Genomic DNA, 22,141 nt, shown 5'->3' with positions numbered 1-22,141 from the left:
AGGACACATATACCAATTATTATTTATCAAATATTATAATAATTATCAATTTATCTCTTCCTTATCTATGCGTGTAGAAGAATGGGGCAATCACTGAATCCTTTTCTCTCGCAAGCGGTTACTTCTAAGTTTTATCTCGTCGCGTCCCGCTTTTATTTATGTAGTTAATCTTAGGTCTTTACTAGATATTTAATAATTAACATTTATATACGAATATTTTAAAATACACATCTATTACATCTAGACAACATTGGAAATGCGATACTTTGCTGCACTAGTGATAAAAACATTACAATATTTTATAAACATTTGAAAGATCGTATTAAGTACCGCTAGAGTAAACGATCGGAGTGATCGATAACGCCGCATTTGTTTCTCTGATGAGTATATGAGAAGACAACCGACTGTCTTGATATATTGCATTGTGATAGAATATGGACCGGCGAGTGACATAACCTTATTTGGTTTTCAGAAAAAAAAAACGTGCAGACGAAGAGACACGGGATAAAATATACATTCATAGCTTAACGTGATAATATATAGTTCATTCGCTGTAACAGTTGGTTTGAAACTAACCGCGAGTCCATGCCGAAAGGAGGGCGTCGGCTACTTCAAAGACTAAATAGTAGTACTTTGCCGGACGAACTCTGATGCGTAGAGAAATGCTCTACTTGTATAATTTTTTTACGGGAAACCAGAATTACTTCTGTTAGTAATCTGAATCGCGACACACCAATATAAACTGCGGGTGTACTGCAAACTGTTTCAGCGGATGAACTATAGATCCATTGAGTACATTTTACATTTCGCATGCTTAATAGTAGAATATGGAGGAATGTTATATTATAATAAGACCCTATGTAAGCTCATATTCAGCGAATAAATGTCATTTCATTTCATTTCAATTTCATTTCATTTGAGATCGTTGTCTTCGAGAGCAAACCGAACGATAATTTTAAAATATTTTACTAGTCCTCTGATGGAAAAACCAAGAAGTAAAATCTTCTAAGCTTTTATATTCGTTGAATTATGTCGCTTTCATCTCAATTTAGAATCGAGATTTTTTTAAAACACTTCAAAATTATACCTACTTTTGGAAGTCGACTGGAAAATCAACTACTTCTACCGGCCATTTCTTTTACCGTATCACTTTTGGCAGTCAGACAGACAGATTGACGCTAACGTGGATATGGCGTTAGTTTAACTTATACTTAGGATGCTGGTGGAACGTAACTGGTATTACCGTTAGGGGTAATACTACCCGGTTTAGGCGATTTAATCAATCTTGTATAACCATTGGGTTCCACCGGTCTCGTTTTCCACTGGGTTTAACCGACTTGGTATTAACTGCATATTGAACCGATCTGGTATTACCGCCCGGTACTACAGATCTGGTATAACATAGAATTCTCAATAACAAGACACTAAAATGTTGTGTACATGGAAACTTGCACCGCGCACGAGACTCTGAGCATAATTTTAACACAACATTTGTAACAGTTAGCGGCTTTATTTTGATTCTTAAATTACATTGCCTCTTACGCTCTAAAATAGCTATTAAACTGTAATGTGTGTCTACGTTGTGGCCAAGGCTTGTATAGCACTTTTCTTATGTATTCACTTGAACTGATTTTATCGAATACAATTACTTTTCAAAATCTATAACGAACAACATTAATTTTGCCCGCGTTAATGTTAATTTTTTTTTTCAATAAACAGTTTTGAATATGCAAGCCACTTTGAAATTTAAATAAAACCTTTGTTAAGGTTACCTTCCTTGTTGCCATGTTAAATTAAAGCCGGAGTAAAAGATCGTTCCATTTTTAAATTATATGGCAGATATATATAAATTGTTTGGCCGCTAAACCACGACCGCTGCTCGCACGTGGCCATAGGAATACTGACAGTATCAAAGAATCGCGAAAATATTTAATTTATCTAATCTTGACCATGATTTATATTCGAAGTGAGATATTCAAAAAATAAATTGCGATATCTAGCGACCGCCATGACAGATAAAGCGCCGAATTCGAAGTTATGACGTCACGTCTATATAAACATAATTTTGTACCGCTTTAACTTCGAAAATCTCTGCGTATAACAAGTATTTCGGGATTTCATACTGGCAGTGGCTAAGTTTTTGATGTCAATACCTAATTTAATAATCTGTAGCTATGCAACAAGGACTTAGTTAAGCTCTAATTTACCTACGACGTTAAGAGCGTTTTCGTGGGAAATATTTTTTATTTCAAATGTAATTTGCATTTTATTTCCCCTAAAATAAGTTATAATTTGCATATAGTAGTTTGGATATAGTGTGTGACATAGTAGATACTTCCGAACATCATAAGGTAGTGTTTCAAAATAATAAATAATTACGCCTATTGCGACATATCTCGAAGAAGGCTGTAAAAATAATGCTCAAATTTTCAAAAGGGGAATTCTAGTGTGTCGTTACCAGGATTTCCATGGACCGCGCGGGGTGAATGCCTAGTCGTCGTCCTCGTTATCGAAGCGGATCCGGCTGGCGGGCTGTCCGCGGCGCCTCACCATCGCGAACGCCACGCACAAACTCGTCATCATCACGGGCACGCCCAGCCCCAGCGATAGGACCAGCACCACGAACCACGAGACGCTCTCCGCCGGCGGCAGCCCGTAGCCCGCCGCGAACGACCTGCGCACGCGCATCACCATATCCTTATTTATTAAATAAATAAATTGGTTGTGTTTCGTGTCACTTTTGGAACGTCAAGTCTGTCTATCTGTTAGTAGTGACTCTACCGCCGGTTCGGAACACTGATTCTACATAGATCCCTCATGATGTAGCACTAGAACTTTTTGTAACAGAGCACGTCCAGGAAAGTTCTACAATCTTGTCTTTTTCTACAGGCATTGTTGTGTTTCATGTCAGCAGAACTATCACGGGCAGATATGCATAAATCACGGGAACATGGAATAGAAGAAGTTCACCCCCGTTTATTATTATTATTATTATTATTTCCACTTGTAAATACAGCCACTTGACACCTACGCTTAAGGTTAATGAACACGGGCGGCACTTTATAGGACGTTTTACTTGAATGCTCTGTTTATGGGCGATGGTCGTTCGACTTAGCATCAGGTCTGCCATCTGCTAGAAGAGTCAAAATTCAGTTTCATTTATTTCAAGTAGGCCCAATATAAGCACTGTTGAAACGTCAAGTCTGTCTGTTTGTAGTGACTCTACCACCGGTTCGGAAGGCAGATTCTACCGAGAAGAAGCCGGCAAGAAACTCAGCAGTTGCTCTCCGCCATTCGTTAGTGACGAGTGTGCGGAGAGGAGAGTGGGGGGAAGGGCGGATATAGGAACCATAGTATTGCAAAATCTACAGATATAATAAATATCGAACAACCGGAGTAGAGCGTAGAAGTGAAGAAGCGAAAAAATAATGAGAAAAAATTGAACAAATATGCCAATTCAATAACCACCGGTTCAGAAGGCAGATTCTACCGAGAAGAAGCCGGCAAGACACTCAGCAGTTGCTCTTTTCCAACATAAACAATTTACATTTTACAATTTAACATTCTATCTTGTGACAGATGAAAGCGGAGCTGGATGCTTCCAAGCAGGACCGTCAATTATTACAGTTATTAATAAGAAACATAACTCACCACGCAGTGTAGTTGTGCTGTGCGTAGTACCCATCGCCGCCTTCACCAAACGACACCACCATGGTCTGCACGAGCAGTTTCGCTTTGGCGTACTCGTCGTAGAATCTCTTCAGTGTACTGTTACTGGCAAGATTTGTCCTGGAAACAAAATATTTCATTTAAACTCTTCATATGTACACCACTAAACATTTAGGAAAATAAAGGACGAATAAAGAAACACAAAGACTGGTGCTGACGCGGATTCGGGGCAAACAATTACACCAGCATTTGGGTGACTTAAACGAACAGTGGACTGTAGATTTGCGTTAATTCTTCCCCAAATGCAACACTATGGCTTGTTTACGGTTAATAACAGCTGTCCTGTGTAATGGAGTGTAATCCTGGCTTCCTTCGAAAGGAATTAATGTAACACTAATTTATAAAAATACTAGCTGTCTGTGTTTGATTTTATTTTTTTATGTGGCATTCTATTTAGTTCTAGTTCTAAAAAAAAATCAAAATTAATTTATTTGAAACGAAGTCGGGAGATGTAGACTTTATATTTATATAGTTTATGAATTATTGTTATGCCTTTCAGTTTTCAGCTCTGGGTTCTAGTCCTTTTGTTCCTACTTTGGGTTTTTTCTTTCTTGCAATTATCCACTTTCTTTTAGCGGTGATAGCGCATTCTGTAGGACCTCGACTTCACTTTCGGGGGCTGGGTTCGAATCCCAGCACGCACTTCTACCTTTTGTAAGTTATGTCCGTTTTTAAGCAATTGAAATATTACTTGCTTCAACGGTGAAGGAAACCATCGTGATGAAACCTGCATGCCTGAGAGTTCTACATAATATTCTCAAAGGTGTGTGGAGTCCACCAATCCGCACTGGGTCAGCGTGGTGGACTACGGCCTTAACCCCTTCTCATTGTAGGAGGAGACCCGTGCATTCTCTTATATTAATTTGGTCTTGTATGTTTATGTATATGTATGACAACAATAAAAACCAAAAACTAGGTAGGTAGGTTAGTTGTTACCGAAAGACTATGAAGCCTGTTGAAAGACAGGCGACGGTCGAGCTGGCAACGCCGCGCTCAGGTTGAACATAGCCCACGGACCTGAACTACAGATTCCCGCCAATTTTGTGATAGCGTAGGCGTTTTCATCTCTATGTAGTATGTGATAAGATTGAAATTTCAGTGTAAAGGTCTAACCTATTGAAGTACGACAAACGCGCGACGGTCGAGCTGGCAACGCCGCGCTCAGGTTGAACATAGCCCACGGACCTGAACTACAGATTCCCGCCAATTTTGTGATAGCGTAGGCGTTTTCATCTCTATGTAGTATGTGATAAGATTGAAATTTCAGTGTAAAGGTCTAACCTATTGAAGTACGACAAACGCGCGACGGTCGAGCTGGCAACGCCGCGCTCAGGTTGAACATAGCCCACAGGCCTGAACTACAGATTCCCGCCAATTTTGTGATAGCGTAGGCGTTTTCATCTGTATGTAGTATGTGATAAGATTGAAATTTCAGTGTAAAGGTCTCACCTATTGAAGTACGAAAAATGCGCGACGGTCGAGCTGGCAACGCCGCGCTCAGGTTGAACATAGCCCACAGGTCTGAACTGCAAATAGCCACCTACTTCCTCATCATACAGCGCTGGCGTTTTGATCTCTATTACCTGCGTGATAAAGTTCATTATCGATAAGGTTTATTTTAATGCTTTTTGCAGAAACCTAGGCATTTTAAAGTATATATAATACTAGCGTACCCAGCACACTTCGCCGGGTTAGATTTTGCTTTATTTTATTTAAACAATAAACTTACATCATTAAATTTTTAATTTAAGTCATATATTAAATCATTTATTTCTCTCCGTATTCATTCTCTTCTATTCTCTTCTCGAGCGGGTGAAGATCATTATCTACACCCACGTACACCCAAAAATAGAATATCATCATAGTAAATAAAAGCTGTATTTGACAGTTCAAAAATAGGAGTGCTTCGATCGTCACCAAACTTTACAGGATTACTCGCCAGGTCGATCCGGAGATTCCCTGAAAGTTTCATTGAAATCGGTCCAGCCGTTTCGAAGCCTATACGGAACATACCCACACACTTTATCTTTTGTATATATAGATAGAAGAAGATATATGCTTGGCGTAACGTATATCAGTTAATACGAACGGATGAATCTGCTAATTAGATTCAAAGTTAGACAGTCGCCTGGCGTAGTTGGCATCGACCCTGCTTTCGGAGTCCAAGGCCGTGGGTTCGATTCCCGCAGCTGGAAAATGTTGGTGTGATGAACATGAATGTTTTTCAGTGTCTGGGTGTTTAAGAGTGAATACACTTTTATTGTAAACCACAAAACTACAGGAAAAATGATAAAATAACTAATTTACACAATGTATACAATTAGGCGGCCTTATCGCTATATAGCGATCTCTTCCAGGCAACCGTGGTGCAGATAAATATATTTAAAAATATATACATAAATACGATGTATATATAATAAACGTCTACACAATATTATATATACATACTAATAATTAATATAATTATGTCTATACAATGAATATCGATAAATACGTAAATCTTAATCTGTATAATATAAGTATTTATCTGTATTATTCATTAAAATATTGATCATTTCACATTCATTTTTCTATTTTGTGAGAGATAAAAGCGGAGCCGGATGCTTCCAAGCAACCTTGTCATTAAGAAATTCATCTACATTTCAATTGTAAAGTAACCTCGCTGTAATAAATGTGTTTTTACATATTCTTTAAACTTATGCATTGGTAGGTCCAAATTATTTTGGACCTACCAAGTTAATTACCTTAGGAATCATATTAAATAAATAAATATACTACGACAATACACACATCGCCAACTAGCCCCCAAGTAAGCGTAGCTTGTGTATGTATGGGTACTTAGATGACTGATGAATATCTTTATGAATAATATACATATAAACACTCAGACACTGACGAACATTCATGCTCATCACACAAACATTTTCCAGTTGTGGGAATCGAACCCACGGCTTTCGGCTCAGTAAGCAAGGTCGCTGGTCGAAAAAATGTGACTGCAATAATTTAAACATTAGAAGTAAGAATAAACTTACAGTGAAATATACTAGGTTACATAAAATTCATAATTCGTTTAAAGGAAATTGCATACAATTCTACAATAAACTACCAATTGACATCTTGGAGATGTCTCTTACAAAATTTAAAATTTGTATTAAACGTAAGCTTATAGAAAAGTCCTATTATAGTATAAAGAACTACGTAAACGATAAAAAAGCTTGGGTGTAAATTATTGCTCTAACCAGGTTGCTCTTCTAATAATTTAAAATGACAAGTTTGTTGTTGGCTTCTTCTTAGACCAGGACGCGTTTGGAACCCTCGTAGCTTTAGTTTTATGTTTACGAATGTGGTTATCGCCATCATCTCACTACCGTGTTATTCTTATGTACGCATCAAAAGTGCCACCGATGGGCCTACTTGAATAAAGATATTTTTGACTTTGCTGCAAACTGCGCCAATCGGCCGTCATCCGTTTAAAAGCTTATACTCAACCCCACAAATATACCACTGCCACTCGGTCCCGCGGGGAACTCACCTCGAACACGCCGGGCGTGTGTTCGTCGTCGAGGCTCTTCCGCACGGTGAGGTGCATGGTCTGCGACGCGGCGTCCGTGCTCGCCAGCAACAGGCGCAGTGCGTACCGGGACGCGTTGTAGCCGCACGAGCGCGACAGGTTGGCGAGGCTCACGTCGAACAGCGTGGAGTTGGCCGTGTGGATGAGGTGCGGGAGCTCCGCCGCGTAGTCTTTGTACGGCAGCAGGTCCAGCTGGAACGGGAACTGCTGATGTAGGGGGGTGGGGGGGGTAGTACCCATGGGACCAGGGCTGCACGGCTAGCATGGGCAGGAGACAATTATCTCCCCGTGGAAAGTATTACAATTTATCCCCTACATTGCGACCATGTTAACTGTAAAGTGTTAGGTTCGGTTAAATACAGATTTTAAATCACCGTCATCCCACATAAATTATTATTATTATTAAAAAATGTTTTATTACTAATTTAAGAATGTAAAACTTGTTACTTTTATTGATTATAACTACGTCAAGAATATTTATAAGATTATTAGATGTTTAGTTGGCTGATATTAATGAAACCAGCGATGCAGAAAAACATCGACCAATCACCCGCGGTGGCGGTGGGGTGATTTGACCGACAAAAAAGACATCGACGTGGATGACGGGGCAGTCGGGGAGTTGATGGGAAGGTGGAAAGACGAAATGACAAAGAGTTTGATATTAAGAAAAAAAAAAAAAAAGGAAATATTATAATTAAAATACTAAAAGACAAAAGTTTTGTTTATTTTCACTGACCCTTCAAAAGGCTCTTCTCTACTAATGTAAACTGAACTAGAGATTTGGAGAGGGTGACCAGTTGAAATGAAATAATGTAAACTGAACTAGAGATTTGGAGAGGGTGACCAGTTGAAGTGAAATAAAATACTAATTGCGACGTATATATTTAAAAAGTGCGCGACCCGTTAACGTCGCCGGCTGTGAGACACTGCGTAGTTACACTCAATGCACCAAGACTTATGCATTATACAAAATTTGCTTACGCAGTAATCCCCACGATGACTGTTGTTTCGTTTTATTTTAGAATTTAAGTAACTAATTTGTTATATAAGAAGAATGTGGCCTGACTAGTCCACAAGACTTTAGTGCGAAAAACCTATAAAAGATGTTACATTTTTGTTACAATAAATAAATAAACAGCTTTCAGAGCATCGGCGCACAAGTGGAAATAATATCAAAAATCATGTTATGATGGTTATAATTTATCTTTGCACTATACCACATAAAATAAAATAATTTCATGCATATAACTCATATAAAAAAACCGTGACGGCTCACACATATTTTGATGTAAGTTTGCTGGTGTACAGTACAAGTATATCCATTCATTCATTGAAAGGTTATGACAAAGTCGCTGGACCCGAAACGGAAGGTCTCGAGCTCGCGATTGCCCACGAAGGGGGCAGGCCCAGAGAGCCAATAATGTAGATTTTCTACCTATTCGATCGCTCAATTTCGTTCAAGTTAACTACGATTTGTATGGAATCGAGACAGCGCCATCTATTAACAATAATGGAGAACAATAGTCTCTATATGGCGATCTTTCGTTTATATGATTTAGAAATCGTTGTTCTGAGTATAGAGTGAAGGTCTCGGGACCAGAAGTAGTAACGGAAGATTTTTTTGAGTAGTTTTAATAACTTATTGCTCTTAAGACTATGCCTAACGGTCGAGAAGTGAATGCAACTTAAACCGCCACCTAGCGATTTAGGTTTATTCTGCAACAGAAGACATATTTTACCTTAATCCATATAGTGCCGAAGTCTGCAGTGTTCTCATTGTACAGGTTGGCATATAGGCGCACCATGGCTTCCTTGTCTGTGATGTTGCTCTCGTTACGATGCCACGTCAAGTGGTCAAGGTCGTAGATGTGGTGGGGCAGCTTCGGGTCGTAGTGGCCGTTGTCATCCAAATCATTGTATTCGTACAGCTGGAACATTTAATCATCATCATCATCAGTATAACAACCCATTTATTAAACAATGAAACCTCGAGCAAGGCATAAAATATTGCAAGAAAAATTAGTTCATACAAATTTCATTCAATTTTATTTATAATCAACTATTGCATTATAATTTTCTTTTTGCTTTTTTTTTAAAACGATTTAATGTATCTATAAAATACGAGTTTGGTCAAATATTTCTTTATTCAAGTAGGCCCAGAGATGGCATTATTGATGCGTACATTACATGTAAAATATGGCATAGAAGTGAGTTGATGGCGATAGCTAAATTCGTCAACTTAAAAATAAAGCTACGAAGGTTCCAAACGCGCCTTGATCTACGAAGAAGTCTACGACAAACTTGCCGGTTGTTTTTTTTTCAAGTTATACTTCTTTTGGCGTGTTAGGGAAAAATGGTGGGAGTAAATTTTTACTATGCGCACGCAAACCGTCTCAAAAAACCGAAGAACCTGAAGTAAGCAGTGGCGTGCAATTCATTTCACGAAAGAACTGCCTTAAAATTGTTGTATGTCTCATAAAGAAGAAGGACTTTTTCCATTTCATGCCACATTCCGCCTTTATGCATACCATGGTCAAAAACTACTATAGTAAGGTTTGAGTGGGACACCTGACATTGGCTAAAGAAAAAAAACAAAAAAAAAGTTTAATCTATTTATCCGGCCCGCTACAAGGCACAGTCTCCAATAATAGTTATGGTGAACTCTCACGCATGCAGGTTTCCTCACGATGTTTTCCTTCACCGTTATAAACGGGTATTCCCTCACCCTCATAATCAAATGTTATGGCAGCTCCGATACGACCGGAAGGAGATCAGGCGCATGATTATTGCTAAAAAAACCTCTGAGAGGAACCATCTTAGAACATATTTGGTAGTATCAGAATGCAAAATAGTCCAAGCAACTAAATACATAATAGCTTTGTGTTTTGAAGAACTAACTCATAATAACTATTACGTAGGTAGGTATTTCTAGAACAAATACTTAGATAATTGCGTTTAAGATGGCCATGTTTTGTATGTAAATACATTATAATAATATTATGATATCTTTCACCTACATTTCAATCACAGTTATATTTGGAATTCACAACTCTATATCAGATTGATAAAGTCTAAAATGTATATAAATGCAATGTGTTCGTTGAAATGATTCATAGAATTGTTTTAAAATCAGTGATATAGCAATAACTATATAAACTACTGCCAATAAAAGAAGTGTAAAGTTTTCAGGACTAGTGTATTTTGGTAGAAGAAATTAATTTAGTTCTGTTTTTTAATTTTGTTTTTTTTTCGATTGTTTTTCGTTACTTATATAACTTTTGCTTAGTTTATTATTAAATTAAAATATTAAAATGTGGTCAGTAAATGGCTACGCATTTCCGTGGTGTCACCTGGTACAAGGTGCCAACCGAAAATCAGCGCTGTATGCTCCCACTGGCGCATGCAGCACAATGCTGAGCTGGCACCTTTTTTCTAGGTTGTGCCACACATAACATACGTGGTGTGGTCAATATTGTAATGTGTGACGCAATGTAAAAAATATTATTTTTTTCTTTCTTTCTTTCTAGTTAGTCTATAGACATTTGGGACTTCATAATTTATGAATTTTCGCGAGGCGAAGCGATAAACCGCCCAAAGAAGTTAATGGTTCGGGTATGATGGTGCATGGGTTTAATATTGTGAGCACCGAATGAATTCGTAAAGATTAAAACAATGAATGTTTAGACTCTTCTAGAATGCAATATAATTGTAATCCTAAGGTAAAATTCGTTCGTAAATATTTTAAAGACATGGTAGAATATTTGTGGAGGTGTCAAAGAAAGCAGACATCAAACCAATTGTGTCAACAAGATATTAAATGTCGGTGCAATCAAGTGGATCTTTTTTTACAAGAATGTTACAGCAAATAAGTCAACATTTAAACTGGCATACAGATAATTATTGTGTGGTGATGACTTCATTTTCAAAGATCGGGAGACAGAGTTTGAATCCCAGCAAGCACGTTTCTAAACTATGTGCATTTTAATCAAAATTCATTTATTTCTAGACGGCCTGATATAGACACTTTTGAAATGACAAGTATGTTTGTTTGTAGTGACTCTACAGTGGATTTTGAAGGCACAATCAATTAAAATATCACAATCTTCACTACCTTCAACAGTGTAGGAAACATCGTGTAGGAAACTGCATGCCTGAAACTTCTCTATAATGTTCTCAAAGGCGTGTGGAGTCCACCAATCCACACTAGGCCAATGTGGTGGACTATTGCCTATATAGCCCTTTTCATTTTTGGAGACCCATGCCCTATACTGGGCCGGTAATGGGTTGATATGATGAAGTGTTAAAATTAGAAAAATATGTTTTCTTTTTAATTGGCTAGAAGAAATGTAAATTGTTGATGTTGGAAAAGTGCAACTGCTGAGTTTCCTGCCAGCTTCTTCTCGGTAGAATCTGCCTAACGACAAACAGACGGACTTGACGTTTAAAAAGTGCTTATATAAGGCCTACTTGAAATAAATGAATTTTGAATTTTGAACTGTTAAATAAAAATGCAATGAACACAGCATTAGCATGACCATAGAAAAGTAGTGACAATGACTAAAAAACATTAAATATTAAATATCAAAGAAAGATACTCACTTTATCCAGTGCTACAGCAAAGCTATATGAAGGTGCTTCAGACAGTTCAAATGTTTTTGGATCCTCAAGTACCCAAGTAATCGTCAGTGTTGAATTTAAGCCTGCAACAGCGAATATCACTGTTGGAATGCCTCTTGTGAAGTCCCATATTTGATGTATAGTATCCGAGGCTCCCTCGCACTTGACATAAACAAGTGTCGTATTGTCTGAACATTGTGGACATCCTGGGTTGATTACGGAACTTATCTGGAAATAAAAAAAATTATAATATATATATTTTTTTGTAGTTTTATTTGCGGAGCTAGCAGATAAATAAATAACAAATATACTACGACAATACACACATCGCCATCTAGCCCCAAAGTAAGCGTAGCTTGTGTTATGGGTACTAAGATGACTGATGAATATTTTTATAAACACCCAGACACAGATAAACTTTCATGTTCATTGTTCATCACACAAACATTTTCCAGTTGTGAGAATCGTACCCACGGCCTTCGACTCAGAAGGCAGGGTCGCTGCCCACTGCGTCAGTCGACCGTCCCGATGGCCCACCTGATGTAAATTGAAAACCAATACTTAAGAACTGGGCGACACCTTGCAGGGCATGCAAGGAGCAAGTCCTACAAATAGCCACCCTGTGTCAATCAACTCGAGGCATATGTGCATAATGTGTCTGTAATTAAACCACCAGCCATGCTGTTAAGGGTGGAACACATCAATGCTGCTTAATGGCAGAAATAAGCATGGCAGTAGTATTCTTGTAGATGAGCTCTGGCATTAAAAGCTCCACTACAACTACATATGTGAATTTTAATCATCAGCAGGTATATTAATTACCCCGAATGTTTGGACTGATCACTTCCCTTTAAAGATTAAGGAAGTATAGACCTTAACCGATTCAATGCGGATGGCTCCGCAGAGGCGCCATGTGTATCTTTTGTGTATGGCGGGTGGCGCCCGAGAGGAGCCAAAATGTTTTCCTGTAAAACTCCGCTAAAAAAGCTTTATTCAGAGGCTAGCCCTAAATGAAAGTTTCCTTATTTGTCACGTAGATTACGATACTAGTATTAGTTTCAAGATATAGCGTGAAAAAAGACATTTCAGATGTTGTAAACCTTTTCAATAGAAACAATAATTATGAAAGGTAACTTTTGTGCATGGCGGGTGGCACCCCAGAGGAGCCAATATTTGAAACCAAAAAACTGACTAATTTAAATTTATCAATAGTACATATTTCAGTGTTCTAAAAATATTAGTGTCTTTATTTATCACGTAGATCCTTTCCAGAGAAATCGCTTTAAGGTGTAGCGTGATTTCACACTCTTCGGGGATGGTAAACCATTTTAAGCGTTATTTAAATGTTATTTAATATTAAGGGTTACAAACGAATAGCACTAATCATGACAGTTAAATATTTAAAAAATATCTGTTTTCACTTTTTTTGCTTTGTGGATATGCTCTTTTGCAAGTTTATGGTAATAACTAGGTAGTTTCTCGAAGTATGTCCAAATTTAACCGGACTAGTAATTGCATTCCTTAGGTATCAAGACAATGTACTTAGTTTATTTTTGGTGAGAAACAACAACAAAAACGATTCTCAGAAAAGCACTATCTTTTGTTGTTATGCTATGCAGTCATATCAAAGATGTTTTAAAGATTTTTAAGCTTTTTATTGCCCTACTGCTTATTGTTAATATGCCGTGCCGACCGACCCTTTTTATTGATGGGCTAGGGAAAGATGTTATTTAACTAAAAACAAAAGAAGTCGGTGCCATAAATCACTTAACAAGGTTTCTCACGCGCAAATTACTTAACTATCGATGATGTTTTTTCGTTTACTTCTGTTTTGCTATTTATGGTGATCAGACGTAAGCACGTTGTGACCGTTTAATGCTCGCTTCTGAAGTCTCTTAGTTTGCCTTTTAACAACTGTGGACTGTGTATCTGGACTTCGAGATTTTGCTTCAGTGACTACCCCGGCTAGTAATTTGGACTCTGTTTTGATTCTTGACTTTACAAGGTGAGTTTTTTTAACAATGTTCTTTTTTTCTTTTCTAGTCTTTTCAATCATTGAAATTTAACATGAGCTTTTTGAAATTTAACATGAGGGACAGAGTGATTCCATGTTAGAGGAAAACCTAGATAGGGCATGTAGCACAGGTCTCGTGCTACAACTTTTGTAGGAACACTCATATGCCAAAATAAATCAGTCTTGAGTTATTGAACATTTTATGGTTTTTGGAAAAAATCCCATTTCGTGACCAGTGTTCAGAACTAAAAAAAATACAAAATTTTCTAAATTGTTCGTTTATTATTCTGTCTTTAACTACACAATGTTAAGTAAGAGGTAAAACACTTAAAATTCTACGTTAAGCGGAAAGATAGGTACCCTATGTAAGGTGTTCTCTTGAAACAAATGAACAGACAAACACCCCCAGACTCATACATAGACACACAAACACCACATACACACACATAAGCGCTTAAATACATAACATTCGACGAAACAGATAAACACTTACACTCATACACACTCACATGTACAAACACTGTGTGAGTGTGTATGTGTGTGTGCTTGTGTATGACAGTGAATGTGAGAATGTATATCTGTGTGAGAGAGTGTGTGTGTGTTTGTGTGTGTGTTCGTCTGTGTTACAACACCTTTATAACGTATAAAATAAAGTGTGTTGACTGCTAGATAACTTATTCTACTATTTTTTTCAGTTGCTAACCAAAATGGCTACTCCTCCATCCCCTGAACCTGGCCCGTCAAATTGGGATCTCATATCTATGGAGTTATCCGGAATGATGTCTCCCAGCCATATAAACTTATCAGACATGCCATGCATTGATGCTATTATAAGTGATGCAGAATTGTATGGGATTTTGGCACAGGATGTGGATAACTTTCTGGAAGATTTGGTAAATGAAAACACAGAAGATGAAGAAGCCGTTTGTGCTGAAGATCAGTTAGAACAGGACGTTGAAAATACAACTGAGGAAGCCCCTACTACCGATTGGTTCAATGGAAACCCCTCGAATATGGCCGAGATTCCTTTTACGGGCACACCTGGTTTATTACCGCCTCATAACATGAGTGGAAAAACACCGATAGATTTTTTCTTTTTATTTTTCAATAGTCGTATCATTGATTTAATTTTAAACTGTACAAACAAGTGCGGCAATGAATTGAAGATTGCAGCACGCACCGCACAAGCTCGTTTTACAAAATGGAAGGAGATAAGTCTTGAGGAGTTCACGGTATTTATTGGCATAATTTTATTTATGGGTACCGTGAAAGTTAATAGAATGGCCGAATATTGGTCTCGACATTATTTAATGCGCCTAAGCCCACATTCATTTATGGCTAGGGACAGGTTTTATTTAATATTAAGAGCATTAAATGTCCAAGATGAAATGAGGCCGGAAAGTATTTTTAAAGTAAAGTCGTTAATAGATATGTTCAACGAAACAATGTCCACAACTTATTACCCATCCAATAATGTTGCAATAGATGAATCCTTGATTTTGTGGAAAGGACGTCTTTCTTTCCGCCAGTATTTAAAAGGGAAAGTCCATCGTTATGGAATTAAATTATATATGTTAGCTGACATGAATGGCCTAGTAATAAAAATTCATTTATATGCTGGTTCTGGGGATCAATTGGTAGGTGGAAAAAATCATGTAAAAAAAGTAGTAATGTTGTTAATAGAAAAATATTTAAATAAAGGCCATTCACTTTATATTGATAATTATTATAGCAGCGTTGGTTTAGCAGAGGAGCTTTTAGATAAAAACACGTACGTAACAGGTACACTACGAGCAAAGCGCGCTGGTAATCCCACTTTAATTAATATAAAATTAAACACCGGTGAATCTTGTATTGTTCACAATTCCAAAAAAATTGTTGTTACCAAATGGCAGGATAAACGCGAAGTGCTGCTTTTGAGCTCGCAGCATAAAAGCATTTACAAAGGGACTAATAGTCGCCGAATACGCACTATAAAGTATAAGCCTGATGTACTAATTCAGTACAATAAATACATGAGAGCAATTGATAGGCACGACCAGCTTTTAAGTTATTATTCCTGCAAACACAAAACCTTACGTTGGTATAAAAAAAGTTATAATCCATTTAATCCAAATATGTTTGGTGAATAGCTTTCTTTTATATCGAGAAATAAGCAAATCGAATATAGAATTATATGATTTTAGAAAAAGTGTATTAGAAAATTTATTAAAGCCACCAACCGTGCCACAACGATCCCTTGTTGAAAGAAAAATACATTTACCTAGTACTTTTACTAAGAGTGGTGGAAGGACAATGAGAAAGCGATGCAGAGTATGCTATAGCAAAACTAAAAAAAGAAACTTGGTTATGTATGGTTGTTCTGATTGCCCAGAATTCCCAGGGTTATGTCTCACCCCATGCTTCCGAGAATATCATAAATATTAACAAATGTATTAGAAATTTTTAATATTTATGATATTTTTAGCTTGCAGGTATTTCATGATTTCAATTAATACACACACTATATGTTATAATTTGTTTAATTGAAGATTTTTAAATACTTATAACAAACAATTCTCATTAGTAATTACTAAATCAGTCTTTTTAATGATTATAGTAAAAATCTACCTTATAAATAAGTACAATTATGTAATATTATTGCACAATGTTAATAAATAAACCTTAATATTATGTAAAACCGATGCTTTTCATTTAACTCGCCTCTCTCTCTTCATCTAAAACTCTTTTCATTTAAAACTTATGGTTTATTAATAAAATTATTTTTTTAGCGTTTCTATAATTTTTTGCATTATAATATATCTCTCATTAATACTAAAACGTAGTAACTCGTTAGATACGAATTTCCCAAAATATTTACAGGCGTGAATATCCACGACGGTTGTACTCGTAAATTGTTCTTTATCTTCTACCATTATATTTTCAGTAAACGTTGAAATATCTTTGGTGGATATTTCTGTGTACGTTGCACAATCTTTCGTAGGTTTTTTTGTACCTTCCGCCGCAGAATTTATTTCATCTTCATTTTCTTGACCAGGTTCCCAGTCATCATAAGTCTGGGAATTTTGTTCTAAATAAGCCTGTTCGACAAACTCGTAGTCAGTGTCACATTGCGTTTCCAGTTGTGATTCTGGGATATATTTTCTTTTTTTTGGTAATTCTAGAACAAAAAAGAATATATGTTTATATCAAGCAAAAAAAAAACTTGCTGTGAGCATTACGACGAATTTTTCTGTAACTACTTTTTGTTTAAAATAAAAAGTGCGTAAACTGAATTGTAAATCTTTTAAATTTATGTAAATAAATGTAATTAAATAAAAAATCTATCATGAATTTAAATTTTGTCGACAGACTAGAAAAGAAATAAGTATAGTTTTATAAATTCAATGAAAACTACAAAAAGGTTTACAACACCTTACATAAATGAGTCACTTACCTTCCATTTCCATTAATACACGTAGATAATCACTTTTTTATACACTAAACGAACAATAAAACCGCTTACGTTCGATTTTGGTTGGCGACTAAACTTACAGCAAGTGGAAACAACAAAAAAAGCGATACATTACAATACATGGCGGAAGGCGCCTTAGGGGAGCCATCAAAGTGCCTGGCGTTGGGCGCCCCAGAGGAGCCACGAAACATTTGTTCGTAGCCAGGCATGAAAGTTTGTCAAATAGTCCACCGCATTGAATCGGTTAAGGCCACAATAATTGGGATATGCACTCTGTGGTTACATTTTTGATTAATAAGAACTTATAAGTTATTAGAAGTCGTGTATGTTCTTAGCTTTAAGAACAAGAATCATATAAACACAATTTAATGTATTTAACTCGATTCAATATTAATTCAATTTACAATTTGAATCAAGTTTTGTCAAAACAAAATAAAGCACAATGTTAAAATAATTTATCTCGCATCAAACAGCTTTGTACTGCCGTCGTAAAGCTTAAGTTGTGGCGGTCTCCACATTACAGAACTACATGGCGCCACAAAAATCCTGCATCGTGTTTGCGAAGTGTTCACGAAGAATGCCTATATTATACAACTTCCAAAAATGAATGTTCGGACCTCGGTCCCGGAGCACGATCCTCTTGCCGGCTCTTCTCGGTAGAATCTGCTTTCCGAACCGGTGGTAGAGTCACACAAACATACATACTTGACGTTTCAAAAGTGCTTATAAAGTAGGCCTACTTGAAATAAATGAATTTGAATTTGATCACCCGCTCGGATGAAGATCTTCCTATTGTTACGGTCGAGCGTATCACCATAGCTCCCGTACAAAGTGTTGTTAAATACAAAAAACAAGTTTCGATATATGATCGAAAAAGCGCGAAAATATAAAGAAACAATGCCATTTGATAACTAATAAACATATACAAAACTTGAAATTTTAAAAATGTAGATCTAACAGAGCAATTTTGCATAACTACGTTTGTAAGTTTCTAAAGTAAATAATAATTTAAGCCAGAGATTCCTGACTTTTGTAGGATATTTTCTGATAACAGCTTGTAATTATTTTAGCTTTAGTATCAAAAACCTAATATCACATTAACCAAATGTATTAAATCATAAACTCATAGAATAGAATAGGAAGGGCAGGACAGTGCAGGACAGGACAGGCCAGGACGGGCAGGACAGGACAGGTCAGAACAGAACAGAACTGATTAAAACTGAATATAAAAGAAGAGAACAGAATAGAAAAGAACAGAATACCAACAATATTAAACAAAAGTAACATTTCTTTCGTAAACATGTCACAAATGTAAGCATTTGTAATGTACATAGGTAATTGTTATTATATAAAAAACTAAATAGAACAATAGGTATTTGTGGGGTATAGGGGAACAGAATAGACTAGAGGAGAACAGAATAGAACGTAAAACAATAGAAAAGAAAAGAACAGAACAGAACAGAATAGAACAGAATATAATAGAACAAGCCAGAGCAGAACAGAACAGACCAAAACAGAACAGAATATAATCTAACAAAACAGAGCAGAACAGAATAGAATAGAACAGACCAAAATAGAATGAACAGACTAGAATAGAATAGAAGAGAATAGAATAGAATAGAGCAGAACAGAATAGAACAAAATATAAATATAAATATTTACAACCACTTGCCAGATGCGCTGAAACTTTTACCTGTTGCACATTTCAAATCAGTGTTATTTGATAAACTTTAGGATAAACTTTATTATCATATCAATGACTACCTAAATGGAAAATTATTATAATTATAGACATTCATGAATTTATTTTATTTATTAAGTATAATATTTTTATTTAATCTGTTATTTTCACTTCCTTTTTTTTTGTGTTGGTTACTTTTAATTAATTTATTTAAATGTGACTTGTTATTTAATGTAGAGAATTTATATAATCATTAAGAAATAATTTTTGCATGCCAATCTTGGCAGGATATGTGACACTTATAAAATTTAATTAACACCTATGTAAACATGTTACATGTACCATATTCAAGAAAATAAAAAATGTTTCATTGATTGATTGATTCTAGAAAATAGATACAATATAAAAGAATAATAATATCTGCAGTTGTCCTGCGGAACTGTGCTCCTGAGTTGTCTCCTGTGCTGACACGCTTGTTTCGACTCTCTCTAAATTCTGCTCAAGTCCCAAAATCTTGGAAGATTGCGAATGTGCAGCCAGTACCCAAGAAAGGTAGTCGTGCGGACCCGGCCAATTACAGACCTATTGCCATCACGTCCATACTCTGTAAAACTATGGAACGTGTACTCAATAACAAGCTCCTCTCATACCTAGAAGGAAACGATCTTATATCAGACCGACAGTATGGTTTCCGAAAGAACCGGTCTACTGGTGATCTTCTAGTGTATGCCACTCATACATGGGGCGAAGCCATTGAGAAACACGGTGAGGCACTTGCTGTCTCTCTGGATATCTCCAAGGCTTTTGATCGGGTCTGGCACGGCGGCCTTCTCAGTAAGCTTTCTGCTTACGGAATACCTGCTGGCCTTTGCAGCTGGATATCTGATTTTTTGAGGGAACGGTCTTTTCGAGTGGTTGTTGATGGCCACTCTTCTGACCTCATGGCTGTCAATGCCGGTGTTCCTCAGGGATCTGTCCTCTCCGCTACTCTCTTTCTGCTACACATCAACGATCTTTTGAATCCCAATCTTTTTGGGTACGCTGATGACAGCACCGTTACGGAGAGGTACTTGTCCAGCCCTAGGGCCAGTGCTAATGATATCCTTGAGCATAGAGAGTCCTTGGTGGAGCGTATTAACTTGACTCTAAAAGAGGTGTCTGATTGGGGTGACGCCAATTTGGTTAAGTTCAATGCTGCCAAGACGCAGTCGTGTTTATTTTCCGCAAAAAAGAGCCCTTTCACCTTGGCTCCCACTTTCCGGGGTGTATCCGTACCAATTAGCGACCATATTGAGCTCTTGGGTGTCAACATCTCATCCAATCTCAATTTTGGCAAATGCATCGAGTCCAAAGCCAAAGTGGCAGCTAAAAAACTTGGTATCCTCAATAAGGTTAGGCGGTACTTCACGCCAGGTCAACGCCTCGCACTGTACCAGGCTCAAGTGCGAACCTGCATGGAGTACTGTAGTCACCTGTGGGGTGGCTCTGCCAAGTACCAACTTGAAGCTTTGGATTCGGTGGATCGTCGCGCCAGGAGAATTATAGGCGACAATTCGTTAACGCAGGCGAAACTACATAGTCTCCAGCACCGACGCAATGTTGCCTGTTTATCGGTTTTTTACCGGATATACTTCGGTGAGTGTGCTCAGGAACTTCACAATCTTGTTCCCCCTTCCCCGTTTTACCACAGAACAGCGAGACACCGAGAGCGGTGGCATCCTTATGTGGTTGATATCCCATCAACACGCACGAAACGTTTTTTATCCACGTTTCTGATACGTGCCGCTAAGATGTTGCCCTCCCGGTAACTGTGTTTCCTGCCACGTATAATTTAAGTACCTTCAAGGCTAGAGTGAATAGGCTTTTTCTAGGCAAGCGTGCTCCAACCTAGACCTCATCATTGCTTTCTAACGGGCATGATTGTCGTCAAACGCTGGCCTATCGTTAATAAAAAAAAAAAAAAAAAAAATATAAGAATCTATATATAACTATCTAAGAATCTGCCCAGAATTAATATCTACATATTGCAAAAAAAACTGCATTTTTATTTGTACATAATTTGATGATTCTGGTTAATATTTCATGTTATTATTTAGTGAGGAGATTACTATAAAAAAAACATATTATAATAATAATTCAATTAGCTTTGTACGAAATATTGATCTGTATTGACCATAAATATAGAACGTAGGCCGATGAAAATGGGAGGTGATTGGATAAAGCTGTGCAAATCAAAGCAAAAATCACAATCTTACCTTCCTATCATGTGCAACAGCCAACGAAAGTAGAGCCATAATCAATAATGTCTGTAACTTCATTATTATTGTTGCAGGAAGATTTATTGTATTAAAAACAATGAGATTACTGGGGTCGAGTTCACTAATCGATAACTTTAACAATACAAATTACACGATAAAACCGCCGTAAAACTCAGCACCTGCGAGGCAGCTTTGTGTGCGAATAAATGTCGGTAGGCGATAACGCGTATCGGGAACAAGCTGATTAATTGCATTTATTTCCTTAAAATACAAAATAAAATTTTACAACCCATCATTCGACTGCACAATGCGTCAACTAGTAAAATACGACAGATTAAAAAAATGCTTTCTATGAGGATGTCAATACGTTTCTTAGTCTTCTAATTTTGGTAGGGAAGGGAATTGAGAGAATCGGAATCGTTCTGAAATTTATGTGACAGATGATTAACTTGGGCACCATGTCAGATGCTGTGTAAATACATTCGGCCGGATATTATTTTTGGAAGGTTTTCCAAAATGCCTTTTTCATGAATTGGTTTAAACTTGCAAATCTGAGTAAATATATTCGAATAAATATATTTAGAGCTCAATATGTGTGAGGAATGTGATATCGTGCAATCTATAATATTATATTCGGACTTATGTTCTCCCATTTATATTTGCAGGCATTAATTTAATATGTTACTATGTCACAGCTATTTTACTAAATAAATAAGTTCCAAATACACACTATAATAAGCGTTCTATTACGGAAATGGTTGCTGAAAAAAGAATATTCCTAATTCCATTTGTTACCACTGGCATTATTGAATTAATA

The 22,141-nt window shown here is 36.9% G+C and overlaps 3 protein-coding genes across 3 annotated transcripts; 1 reads left to right on the top strand and 2 right to left on the bottom strand.

Moving 5' to 3' along the window:
• Positions 1-21,674, bottom strand: LOC120632918 (glycosylated lysosomal membrane protein B-like). The gene is made up of 7 exons (XM_039902957.1): positions 21,322-21,674; positions 11,900-12,145; positions 9,040-9,228; positions 7,262-7,492; positions 5,179-5,312; positions 3,652-3,789; positions 1-2,674 (listed from the first exon to the last, which is right to left on the bottom strand). Exons 1-7 carry the CDS (start codon positions 21,382-21,384, stop codon positions 2,491-2,493), a joined length of 1,185 nt encoding a protein of 394 aa, XP_039758891.1. The 5' UTR covers positions 21,385-21,674; the 3' UTR covers positions 1-2,490.
• LOC120632917 (piggyBac transposable element-derived protein 4-like) lies at positions 12,798-16,290 on the top strand. Its single transcript, XM_039902955.1, has 2 exons — positions 12,798-13,922; positions 14,627-16,290. The coding sequence occupies exon 2, from the start codon at positions 14,639-14,641 to the stop codon at positions 16,061-16,063; it is 1,425 nt and encodes a 474-aa protein (XP_039758889.1). The 5' UTR covers positions 12,798-13,922; positions 14,627-14,638; the 3' UTR covers positions 16,064-16,290.
• Positions 16,438-17,629, bottom strand: LOC120632919. Its single transcript, XM_039902958.1, has 2 exons — positions 17,368-17,629; positions 16,438-17,091 (listed from the first exon to the last, which is right to left on the bottom strand). The coding sequence occupies exons 1-2, from the start codon at positions 17,378-17,380 to the stop codon at positions 16,691-16,693; spliced, it is 414 nt and encodes a 137-aa protein (XP_039758892.1). The 5' UTR covers positions 17,381-17,629; the 3' UTR covers positions 16,438-16,690.
• Positions 21,675-22,141: the final 467 nt, after the last annotated feature.

This window comes from Pararge aegeria, chromosome 20, assembly GCF_905163445.1.
Source record: "Pararge aegeria chromosome 20, ilParAegt1.1, whole genome shotgun sequence".
Taxonomy (NCBI): domain Eukaryota; kingdom Metazoa; phylum Arthropoda; class Insecta; order Lepidoptera; family Nymphalidae; genus Pararge; species Pararge aegeria.
This window is presented reverse-complemented; position numbering and strand designations above follow the sequence as displayed.

What these genes read in the sequence shown, in the direction of transcription:
- LOC120632917 (XM_039902955.1), top strand. Translation starts at nt 14,639, where the DNA reads ATGGCTACTCCTCCATCCCCTGAACCTGGCCCGTCAAATTGGGATCTC.
- LOC120632918 (XM_039902957.1), bottom strand. Translation starts at nt 21,384, where the DNA reads ATGAAGTTACAGACATTATTGATTATGGCTCTACTTTCGTTGGCTGTT. An exon ending in CTGTTGCACATGATAGGAAG is followed by an intron (nt 12,146 to 21,321) that starts GTAAGATTGTGA and finishes TTTTATTTCCAG; the next exon opens with ATAAGTTCCGTAATCAACCC. An exon ending in ACACGCCCGGCGTGTTCGAG is followed by an intron (nt 5,313 to 7,261) that starts GTGAGTTCCCCG and finishes TTTATCACGCAG; the next exon opens with GTAATAGAGATCAAAACGCC.